Source organism: Aspergillus tanneri (genome assembly GCF_003426965.1).
Source record: "Aspergillus tanneri strain NIH1004 chromosome Unknown AapTan_1_pilon_pilon_pilon, whole genome shotgun sequence".
Classification (NCBI taxonomy): Eukaryota; Fungi; Ascomycota; class Eurotiomycetes; order Eurotiales; family Aspergillaceae; genus Aspergillus; species Aspergillus tanneri.
In genome coordinates, this window is record NW_022984628.1 from 2,116,991 (window position 1) to 2,129,500 (window position 12,510).

General features: G+C 29.4%; 2 protein-coding genes across 2 annotated transcripts; one reads left to right on the forward strand and one right to left on the reverse strand.

Moving 5' to 3' along the window:
- Nucleotides 1-1,692: 1,692 nt before the first annotated feature.
- Nucleotides 1,693-3,431, forward strand: ATNIH1004_002705 (uncharacterized protein; the record flags this gene model as incomplete). Its single annotated transcript, XM_033567391.1, has 2 exons — nt 1,693-1,745; nt 3,302-3,431. The coding sequence occupies 2 exons, from the start codon at nt 1,693-1,695 to the stop codon at nt 3,429-3,431; spliced, it is 183 nt and encodes a 60-aa protein (XP_033429386.1).
- Nucleotides 3,432-11,458: 8,027 nt separating this feature from the next.
- Nucleotides 11,459-11,907, reverse strand: MSMO1_1 (sterol desaturase family protein; the record flags this gene model as incomplete). The annotated part of the gene is made up of 2 exons (XM_033567392.1): nt 11,459-11,466; nt 11,529-11,907. 2 exons carry the CDS (start codon nt 11,905-11,907, stop codon nt 11,459-11,461), a joined length of 387 nt encoding a protein of 128 aa, XP_033429387.1.
- Nucleotides 11,908-12,510: the final 603 nt, after the last annotated feature.

The following is a 12,510-nucleotide window of genomic DNA, read 5'->3' on the forward strand; positions in this document are numbered from 1 at the left end:
ATTGGGGGAAGCTTCGTACAACAAGCAAATTCCTAAATTTATTTAATCAACTTTAAAAACTTAAGATGCAATATTAATAATATGCTTCTTGTAATAGATATATTATAAAGCACTTTAATAGGGCCCTTGTAATATATTAATAAGTATACTAACAACTATACTAATTATTTATAAGCCTATACTATAATATAAGCAAGTACGTAACCTTTCTATATGTTTATTTATATTCCAAGCAGGGGTTTAAGCTGCTTTTATACCTTTAACATCCTGGTGTTTTCCAAATTAATCTCGGGATTAGGATCCATGCTATATATAGTTTTCGAAGTTCGGGGCAGCGGAACAGGCCACCGAGATTTCTGTTTCCTAATTAAGTAATTTTCTAATTAAGTAATTCCTTAATAAAGTAGTTAATTAAATAATTAAAATATATCTAAATAGTCTAATATACCCCCCAGCTTTTAATATATATATTAATTAATATATATTTTTAAGCTGAGATTATTATTATTATTACCATAATATTATGCATATTTAGCATTTTTATAGGTTTTTAATGATTTTGGCTCGAAAACAGTTTTGTGAATCTATCGGCAGGCATAATATTAGTAGATATTTATTTAATATTTAGTTTATTATCTTGAATTTCTTTCCCCAGCCAGTGATTTTAGATATTGATATATTTTAATTTTAAATATTAAATTTTCTTCTGTTAAAAAGATTAATAGTTTGCCAACTATTGCAGTAAATCTGAAATTTTGGTTAAGCCCTAATTCTAATAAATCAAATAGGCGCTTCCACCAGTATAATTGTTTACTACTGCTAGCTAAAGCAAGTAATTTAGCTTTAGTAGTAAAAATAGTAATAGTTTTTTGTTTTCTTCTTGCAGCCCAGTTAATTAGTCTAAAGAATAAAGCTATAAAGCCTTTAAAGCTTTTTCGGTCTTTATTATCTGCATATGCGACATGTTGTCACAGGCTGAACCTGCATACTATATAAGGCGCTAGATGCAACTGATCGAAGATCAGTCGTCTTGTACCTTTTTATATGGTCAAGTGGTTTTATCTCTACTAGCGCAGAGATAACCAAACCATCACACATGTGCTGTAAATATAAAAGGGTCTAACCTTAATTCTTACTTTGTGGCTATTTTCAGCAGAGTATTTAATGGCTAAGTATTATATACTATATAAATATGCAATTAAATAGTTTATAATATATATATTTTGGTTTAGGATTTAGTAAAAATCCTAAAAGAACTTGGACTGCCTTAGCAGTATTAGGCCTAGATATTATAGTTGCATATACGCTAGACCTATTTTTCTGCTAATATTTTTTTAAAAAAAGCTGTAGTCGCTTTATAATTATGGTCAGGCCCCTAATTTTAATAAGTTTTCTGACGGCAGAGGTGTTTTGCGTGTTTTTTAAATTAGCTAGGTAAAAATAATTCGCAATTTTTTTAATATATATATCTTGGCAGATCTATAATTTCCTATTAGGTCTGTCCCTAATAATTCTTATATTTAGAAAATTGGTTATTTCACCAAGATCTTTCATGTTATATTTCCTGCAAGAATTTATGTTTAAATTCCTGCGCTTTTGTAAAACACGCAAGCTCAGAGGAAGAACATAGTCAATTTCATTGATTAGTGTGAGGTTGAAGATGGAAGGTGGACGAGGTCAAACGCTCGAAGTATGAACGAACGAAGTAGGGTGACCGCTGAGAACCACTTACGCAGTTCCAACCCGTACGAGCGTGCAACAGCTTTTTCATGATTTTTCGAATAATATAATATAATTATATTATTAATAAAGATTATTAATATAAGCGTATTATTTAGAAATAGGCATGGATCTTTAGAAATAGTTTTAGACCTAATTCTATTAGTGTTTTTCCTATTTCCTTTTATCATAGTAAAGGCGAATACTTTAAACTATATAAGGCTTTATTTAATTTTAAAGCTTTGCCTTTCTAGCCATATCCAGGCGGATACTAAGTATGAATAGTCTTATTTAGAGAACTACTTAAAAATATACTATCTATGTTAAATTACATAGATTTAAGGTTAAATATGGCTATTAGGGCTAATAAATGCTGGTTTCAAGGAGCTAAGTTAAAAATAATTATTATTAAATTTAGCTAAGTTAATCTAAACAGGCTTAGTATCTATTAGATTGTATTTAAAAGAGGCTAAATCTCTGTGTTGCACACTTATACAGGTCGGAACTGCATAAGTGGTTCTCGGCGCTCGCCCTAGTCCATTCGTCTATGTTTGACCTCGTCCACCTTTAATCTTCAACTTAATACTAATTAACGAAATAACTATATTCCTTTCTCTGAGTTTTCGTGTTTTATATATGGTAGCATGTCCTTACGTTTTGTTTATTTAACTATTTAGCTGCTATGCTTAAAGCATATTGTTTGTTTTACTGCGTTCTACTATTGCGCTGTTTTATTATTTATAGTTATTTCTATGTTATTTTCATTGTTATTTTGTTAACCTCATTTCCTTGCTCCTAGCAAGAATCCCGTGCTATCCTCATGCCATCGCGGCGAGACCTGCAGACTGCATGCAGAGCTTGGCCATTAAATTGCTTTACTTATTAACCTTAATACCTCCTGCTTTGCTTAGGAGCTAGATCCCATAGGATATTATTTACCAATCTTACTATATTACCTTTATTATTAAATCGCTGCCATTAGCACGTGTCTATCTATTTAACTAGGATATTAATTATTCTACTATTTATTAAGCAGTTGCAGAGTTTATACACCTGATTAACTATTTACTAAGTTAGGAGTACACTAACTGGCTAATACACTAACCTATAGTTAACTGGATATTTTTGTATTCTCTGGGATGACAATCCTCTACCTTAATAGTCTTTAAACCTTAGATAATCTCAGAATCTCAGACACTACCTGTCTCCTGAATAGTTAAACAGTTTACTATTTACTAAACAAAAACTAGAAGTATTTCTCTAGCTGCCTTAGCTACCTTTAAAAGGCTTTTCTCTTTTGTTAAACCAAGAGACAAGGTTGTCCCTATTCCAGATCCTATAATAGTTAGGTTAATGGAGTAAATAAAAACACAAGCTGGAAGTATTTTTTTAAGTAATTTTAATAATCTAACACCTATGTTAGCTTACCAGGAGATAGTATATTTTTTTTATTAAACCTTAATTATTAACCTGTTTTAAACACTCCGCCTTTGGTTAGTTAAGATATTCTTGCTTAAATATTAGTTACCATGCAAGTAACTTAGGCATCTGTTTAATAAATAAATAGTTAAAATAACTTTAGACTTGTAGGAAATAGCAACCAACTCCTAGACTTCCTGGGCCTCCTGGATCTCCCGGCGTTCCTGGAAATCCTGGCGATCCTGGCCCTCCTGGTCCAGCCGGACCACCTGGTCAAGGTAGAAATGGATTAAATAACAGCAGCCCCTAGAAGACAGAGGAAATAGGCTACTTCTAGCCGGATCTTAAGAAAAATATAGCTATTAAACAGGTTAATAACTATGTTTATTACAAGGATGTTAATATATTTGTTAATTATATTAAAAATATTATTACTTTTAAAGGGAAAGAAATAGTTTAAGCTAACCTACATGTAAGCTTGCCTTTACAAAACCCTTAGTTTACTTTTAAATTAATTAAATTAAAATAAAAAAGGCTTTGCATACTCTACCTTTTATTAATTATAGGAATAGTAGTGGTAACAGGCGCGGATAGTTATATTATTTAGCTAAATAATTTAAACCTAATTTAAAACTTTTTTATAAATGTATAGGCCCTTTAATATATTTATTTTAATATTTCCGCTAGAAAAACTCTATAAGTATTTACTAAAGAAGTTATATACCTAGCCCAAGCTACTAAGATTTATTAGCCCTTTTAATAAATTATTATAATATAAAATATATTTAACCCTAACTAGAGATAATTAAAACTAGAATAGTAATGATTTTTTTAGTAAAACCTTATTTTTTATAAAAAAAATAACCTTAAAGGCCTAATTATATAGTAAAATTAATCCTAATTAGGCCTATTATAACTAAAGACCCTTTTAAAAAAATAGTTACTAAGAACTAAATACTAATATTTTAGATTATTTATATTATAAGCTGGTTTTTTTTTACTAATTAGTAAAAGGCTATATACCCACTTTATTTTTAAGCCTACTAGAGATTCCCATCTGCTTGGCTACTATATAATTATAATATTTAACTAGTTTAACCAAGCTCCTAGATAATAATAACCCTACAACCAGCAGAACTAACTATTTATTCTAGGTTAGCAAAGACCACAGCTACAAATAGCAAATAAGCCAGCAAATCCTGCTAACTACAACCAGTTATAAAATAATGTTTGTGGTTTATATAATTATTTAAGTCTGCTTATTAACCAGCTTTGTTAACTATAAAACTAAAACTAACAGTAAAAACCTTTATATAAACATACCTATAGCACTAAGGCATTTAGGGATCTAAAAGGGGAGATTTCTAAATAAAATAATAAGCAAGTAAATATTACTAATACTAGGCTGTAAATAACTAATTGCCTAACTAATTACCTAAGTACCTGGGCAGATGCTAATCCTTTTAATAATAGCTATAATAATACCTTTTATAAGGATAATTATTAGTATAGCAAACTTTATAATAAGTTATTTAATACCTATAATATATATATGTATGATATTTGCTAAACTATTATTAAAAAAACTTTAATTTACCCACTACTACTTTTAAAAGTAATAACAAAGTAGTAATATAATATATACTTACCTTTGTGAGATTAATTATTAAAAAAAATATTAACCCTGATTATTTAGTACCTACTACTAAAGCCTATTTAGTTAAAATTGTTAAATTAAACAGGAATTAGATATTTTTATTAAAGGATTATTTTAATATTCTGTATTAGTATTATACCACCGCGAAAGCTGGCCTGAATACTACTAAAAATCTTAAGGATATTTGCCTTAATTCAGGGTGCTTTTTTACTATTATTAATAAAATCTTTACAAGGACTATTAAAAATATAGTTATTAAAAAAACAGAGCCTTTAATTATTATTACTGGTATTAATATTATAAAATTATTTATTAAGGTCTAGAATAATACTAATAAACTAGTTATTTTTCCTTAGTATTTCTAAATAGGAACTATTTTAAATACGGATAATTTTTCCACAGTATATTAAGCTATAGGTAATCTTTTTAAAAACTTATTTACTATTACAGGCCTACTAATTAATAAGGATGCCAGCTATTTTATTAACCTATTAAAAAATCACGCTGTATAACAAGCTAAACCAAGCTTTACTAGCATATTAAAAAATTATTTGTGTATATATTATAAGTCTGTATTTTTTATTATTCTAGATAAAAAAAAAAAAAGCCTAATAAGATTATTATCTTATTAAACAGAGTTAAATATCTACTAAAATACTTTGTCTAAAGTATATTATTAAAAAATATAATATATAGGCCCTGCCTAATAAATTTAATATAAAAATTATTAATATTCATAAAAAATAATAAATAAAAATAATATTATAAAAAGGTTAGTAAAAGTATATACTAAAGGCTAGGGTATATAAAACTGTAAAATAAAAAATTTTTAACAAAATTTTTAACCTTTTAAAATTTTACAGCAAGCTAATTTAAGCAATTAGTTATACTTTTCTAGGGTATTGTATTTTTATTTACTAACTAGTTTAGGATGAGTAAAATACCAAAACTAAAAAATAAATAGTTATTAGCCTACAAGCTATAAAAAAACTAAGCCTAATTTCTATTTTTTACATTCCCAGGAAAAAATTATTATAAAGGACTGCCTATATATATATTTTAGTAGTTAATACTACAAAGTTTTTTTTACTAATAGCTAGTAAAACCTAAGTATGCAAATTATCTTGCCATTGTTATTATTATAGCTAAAAGGTTTTCTAAGTAGCTATAATAAAATATATTAACTTTGTACCATTTATTTTAAAATATATAAACTAAATTTTTTAAGGATTTTTCCCAGTTTATATTAATAATATTATTATTACTTCCAGAACACTTAAAGACTATATTAAATATCTAAATAAGGTTTTTAAGTGATTTAAGTAGCTAAATATTAAGCTTAAATCTAAAAAAAGCCTTTATAGGATTTCCTTTGGTTAGGCTACTTAGCTAAAGGGTTAATATATTTAGGCTATTAATCCTTAAAAAAACTCCAGGCTATATATATAACCTTTTATTTCTAAAAACCCTTGCTAAGCCTCCAAGGAGGACTGTAGTAAAACTAATTATATTTTTATTTAGATTATTAACTAGCACCAAGACTCGATATTAGCCTACTAAACTCTAAAGTCTCCTGCCTGGTTTAGGTACTCTGGGAGATAATATATTTAAATTATTTAAGTTTATTTTATATATACAGACCATGCCTTAACTATTAGTTTAGCTATCTAGACTTTTTTAAGCTATAACAGACTACTTAAATTTATACCTAGTTAAAATCTTAAACTATATTTAGAAAGTTAAAGATTATTAACTAGGGAAAATAAATACTATAGCAGATACCTTATTATATTTACTAGCTTAGAAACCTACTAGTTTAGATATTAACCTTAATTTAGCTTATTTCTCTGCCTTAACAGTTAAAATATCTAAGTTTTTTAAGCAAGAATTATAATATATTTATTCTAATAATCCTTAGGCTACTAAGATTATTAGCTATTTAAAAAAACACCCAAGCGCCACGGAGGTTATTCTATATTAATTAGACAAAGGCTTATTATATAAAATATTAGCCTGGCAACAAATAATAGTTATATTGTAGTGGAGGAATTCGGGGGATTGGCACGTGACATTTGTATGGATAGCGATTATCTTAAGTCCTCGTTCGAAGAGGTAATAGACAATCAACAACCTCATAGACCACGGAACGCAGTTGCGTAGGAGGAATGTTGTCTCCTTTTTGGTTGCCAGGAACTTGTGGGCTCGGGGCTCACAACTTCTGAACTGTCTAAGAGTGTCTCCTTGACCTACTCTTTCGGAGTTCTACCATTTCCTTCTCATTCAATATCTGCCAAGGCCCTTGGTTAAAGGTGTTTTTAAAATAATTTATAATTAGAAATATTATTAGGGCCTTAATAACTTCCCCGCCTAAATAGTTTTACTATTTACCAAGGTAGATTTTTAAAGTAGTATATTAACCACTACTTATACCAGCTAAATAAACCTAAGTATTACTATTTTTATAGGGCTTTATAGCTAATTTATATACCTCTAAAGCTATTCCACACCATAATTATAAACATTATTATTAATCTACCTTTATCTTTGTTATTAAATAATTAGTTATTTATTATTATTAAGAAGTTTACAAAGTATATTAGTTTGATTCCCAGGAAAATCTACTCAGCTTGTAAGTAGGGAATTGCCTTAATTATTTTTAGAGGTATAACTAGGGCTTTTTAAAGTGTATGATTACTAACTGTAATTATAGATTTATAAGCTTATTCTGGAAGGGTATGTTTATAGTTATAAAAGCTAAATAGTTTTATTTTACTATATACTATCCCTAAATAAATAGATAGACTACAAGGCTTATCTAAAAACTTAAAAATTATATTTTAATATTAATTAAAAAACTTTAAATATAGATTAGGAAGACTTTATATTTTTATATTAATTATAAATACTTTTCTAAATACCTCCACTAACACCCCGCATTAATTAATATTTAGCCTGGAGTTATAACTATAAAATATTTTAAAAAAGTATTTTAAAAAGATTAAAAGTTTTTATATTAAATTAATACTAAAAAAGCTCTAGCTTTTGCCTTATTAAAAATAAGGGAATTTTATAACTAAAATTATAAAAGCCCTCCTATTTTTAAGCCTAGTAATAAAGTATTACTCTAGCTATATAAAAAAATATTTTATTCCTTTATTAAAATGGCTAAGGAAATTATTATAAAGATACTTAGGGCCCTATAAGATTAAAAAGGCCATTAAATATTTATCTTATTAAAATTACCTTTAAAATAAAAAATTTAGTAGTTTTAATTATATAACTTAAGCCTGTAAAAAGTAGTAATTTACAAAACCCTTTTAAAACTACTACTAGTATCTAATAAATATTTCCCTAAACAGGTAAATTATAAAATAAAATCCTAATGTGCACTATTAGGAGAGGCTAAAAAATAATACTATTTACTAAGTATTTAGTACACTAGCATAAATATAGTCTAGAAAATAATTAATGTCTAGACCAAGAATATTACTACTAACAAGCTTATTAAAAAGTTTTTTTATTATTCTAGGCCAAAGATTAGTAATATTAATTAGGTATTTTTTATTTCCTATTTTATATTTTTTAATTACTACCAGCCCTTGTGGTACTAAATTATTTTATAATTTTTTTAATTTTCTACTTAATATGCACTTTCATGTATCTAATTAGTAGTAGTTAAGAGTAACCTTATTTTTTTTAAAAAAAAAACCTATATATTGCACGCTTATATAGGTTAGAACTATATAAGTGGTTCTTAGCGGTTACCCTACTTTATTTATCTATACTTCGAATGTTTGACCTTGTCCAACTTTAATCTTCAACATTACACTAATCAATGAAATTGACTATGTCCTTCCTCTGGGCTTTGCGTGTTTACAGCCAGCAACTTTAGCTTTAAAAGTAAGAATCTTTTGTATAAAAATTAGGATATAAGCAGCGCTTGAAAGACTGAGATTAAATATTATTTTATAGAATTTAAAGGGGTTAAGTTAACTGTTCCAGAGCCTTGAATTTCCGCAGTGGTATTCCCAGTTTTAACCTTTAATTTAGGTTAAGAATTATAAAACTTGGATTTAGAGTTGAATATCTATATAGATATTTGATGCAGCAGTGAAGGCCTATTTTTTAAAGAATGTCTTTCTAGGTCTACATTACTAGATATTATAGATTATAATGCCTAGTGTTTCGGCTGAACCAGGGTTTAGATTATATATAAAATTGGAACTAGAGCCTTACGGTTTTTATAGCAAGACTCAGCTTTAGCTAAATAATTTAGTATAACGCAATCGGTAAGCGAGCGCCGTGCCTCTGTATTCCATATAAATTGACACTTTTTGAGAGTCCAATATCTCAACAATAAAGCACCTAGGGGACATAAAATTAAATATACAGTATAATATAATACTGTGTATATATATATTAAGCAGAGAAATTTCCGGAATAAATATTTCTCCAGGTAAGATAAATTACAGCTGTATTTTTATACTTTTAGTTGTCCTAGTATTTAAAGCCAAGAAAACTACCTAAAAACATGAAAATATAAAAACACCCTTTTAAAGTTTATATATATGTTATTATCTTATCAAGATATTTCTATATCTACTGGTGGTTGAGATATTAAGGTTTCAAAGAGTGCTATTTTATATGCAGCACAGAAGTGCGGCGCTCGCTTGCGATTACGTTATAACCCTAAATTGCTTATTTTGCAGGCATCTACATATTTTTTTAATTTTATAATTAAATTACTAATTAGGTGGCTTGTGAATTAAATTTTAATATACATGTAAATCCACAAAATACCAATAACTATTATTTAGTGCGAAAATTATATAGGTATGTTCGGGTGGCTAATTCAAATTTTTTAAATTTAGCTAGAATTCTGATAATTATCTAAATGGGTTGAGATTCTTAAATTTTGCTAATTATTTACTTTTAAAAGTTACCTGAACTATGATTTTTATATAGATCTTAAAGGTTTTAAATCAATTTAACTGGTTTAGTTTTATTAAATCCCTAAACTGTTTGGTGATTTGGAAAATAAAATTAAATGTTTTATAATTTTCCTCTAGTAGTTTATCCTGCTATAATCTATAAAATACGGTAAGATAATCAAAGCTGCCTTTAAAAAATTAAGTAAAGGACTAGCTCGCACTTTGCTAAGTTTCGCCTATACTTAACTGCTTGGAGTATGTGTTTTCTTTTCCAGTTAGAAAATCCTAGTATTAATTATTAAACTTGATCGAGCTTCTAAGTTGAATAATATTTTTAAATAATATATTGTTTTCTTAGTTCGTTAGAGGGTGCCAGCTTATTTTAAGCACTTTTAAGATACTAAAAGCTAAATTATTTCCTATGGTTGCCTGCATGCTAGCATAAATATTAAATTAGTTATGAATAGTAATATTTAAAAAAATACTTCTAATTATTTATTTATAATTTTTCTTTTTTAGGTTATATTCTCGGGTTGCATTTCTCCAGATTCCTTGTTAATCCAGATTTAGGTCTAGTATCAAACTAGAGCTGGAGTTCGTGAAATATCAAGTTATTAAGATTTCGTTGGTAGTCTTGGTTTGATTTTTATATTAGGACTTATATGGTCCCAGATACCTTTGTTTTGGTTACAATCCTAAAACTATTACACCATAACAGCCAATCATCCTGACCAGTTAAATATTTGACACTTTATTAGTTAAATCTATAATATGTATAATATCTTGGGGCAGGCAGATATAGAATCTTGAGCTCTAATTTTTTTTACCCTAAATACACAAACCTTACATAAGTAGCACTAATCTTATAAGGCCCCAATAATTTAAGGCCAAAAATAAGATCAAATATAGCATTAGATAAAAGGTTTAAGGCAAGCTTAAAATAATGCTTAAGCCTTGTCTACTTCTAATGTAAAAACATATGGGTGCGGGACATACTTAGAACTCTATATATCCCAAGGTTTAAAACCTAAGCCCCGGGGCGTATTAAGAATTCTAGTCGGATATGTTGCCTCAAACATATAAAAAATATAAATTCCCAGCTATACTATTAGTACACATAATAAATCTCAGTCCATCTCGATATGCTGTTAGCCATCAAGGTCTTAAAAAAGTGCCACTTAATATGGCATACGGCATCCAGCTGGCTTACAAGTCCGGCTCGCTTACCAGTTACGTTAAACCAGTAATCTTAAAAGGTTATAATCTGAACTAAAATTTAATTTATTGGCTAGAATAATTGCGATCTTAAATATATTCCTTTAATCCTAATTAGGGAATCTTTATATTTTTATTAAACCTAGTGTGTAATCAAAGAACAGCCTGTTGGCACTGAAAATATTGATGTTTGATTGCCTCGGCAATTGGAAAATTATAGATAGTTATGCAGGCCAGAGATAGTACTGGTAAGTAGGCCACATAAAACAAGTGCCATGTGATATCTATTACATATATGTTGCTTCAAAATAATACATACAATCATGTGACTACTGGTAGAGTAGATCACTTAACATGCAAAAGGACCAAAGCATTCCTTTCCCATAAAAGCTGTAAATCCGGTAAATCAAACCTGCCACCACAAGAACTGGGCGATGAGAGGCATACTGCTGTTTTGTTGGCCAAATACTAGAGATCTTTCTTAGCCCCTGCAAAGGATTTGTTTTCCCTTCGACGCTTAATCGCCTCCGGAGTATATTCAGTATCAAGTAGGTAATCCCACCACCGAAAGCTGCTTGAATAGTTACCAACAAATTTCTCGTGGTGAAGATCATGATGGTCAGCACCTGCCCAGAATGGGAGGAAATGATGAAGGCTCCAAGGAAACTCGTAACCGCTATGTGCATCAATGGCCTGAAATAGCCGGAGCACAATCCAAATGTACATGGTGAAAATGTGCAGGTCACCCGTTAGAGCACACCAAAGGATTGGACAGCCAACAGTACCGAACCCTAGAATCATCACTTCTATTGGCGAGGCATACTCAGCAGCCATGCCAAATGGAGCCGAGTATTGATGATGTATCTTATGGATTGCCTTGTATAGAGGACCCCAGTGAAGTGCACGGTGAGAGAAATAGTGCCATGTGTCTTCTAATATGAAGAAAATTGCAATTTGGTACGCCATCGTGGAGATAGAGGGGAAAGGGACCGAAGTCGAGAGACCGAAAAATTGAGCCATTGGGTGGAAAAGCCTTAATAAATTGTCAGCATAAGGTTCTTCGCGATGTAACAAAGTTATTATTACCATATCTGAGGGAGTTCAACTGTGAAGTGGCTTAGCAGTACAAATTTTGCACAATCCCACTGTTCTCGTAGAGAAGGTATCTTGTTCTGTTTTTACTTAGAATAGCACTTTCTTGCAGTAAATTGCCGCTGCACTCACGTTCTGGATTTTGTAGTTCTTCAACAACCCAAGACTGTCTATAAATATCCATGGTAGAGAGCGCCCGAAATAAACAAGTTCATGCATGGCAAATGACATAATACCAGTTGCTAGGACATCATTCTGCATCCAAGCATACCATGCTGCCCATAGCTTTTCAACGAAGTTGAGGTGAGAATTGTATTTAGAAATCTCTTCAAACTGTCCCCAGTACGTAACGGGAGGCGTCGACAGCAATGTCGAATTCCTATTGCAATTAGAATTGATAAAAGGTACACGAGGGAAGATGCTCACATCTTTTCTTTTTTTTAATGGAAAGCGTATTTCGAGAGTTCAGTATGCGGT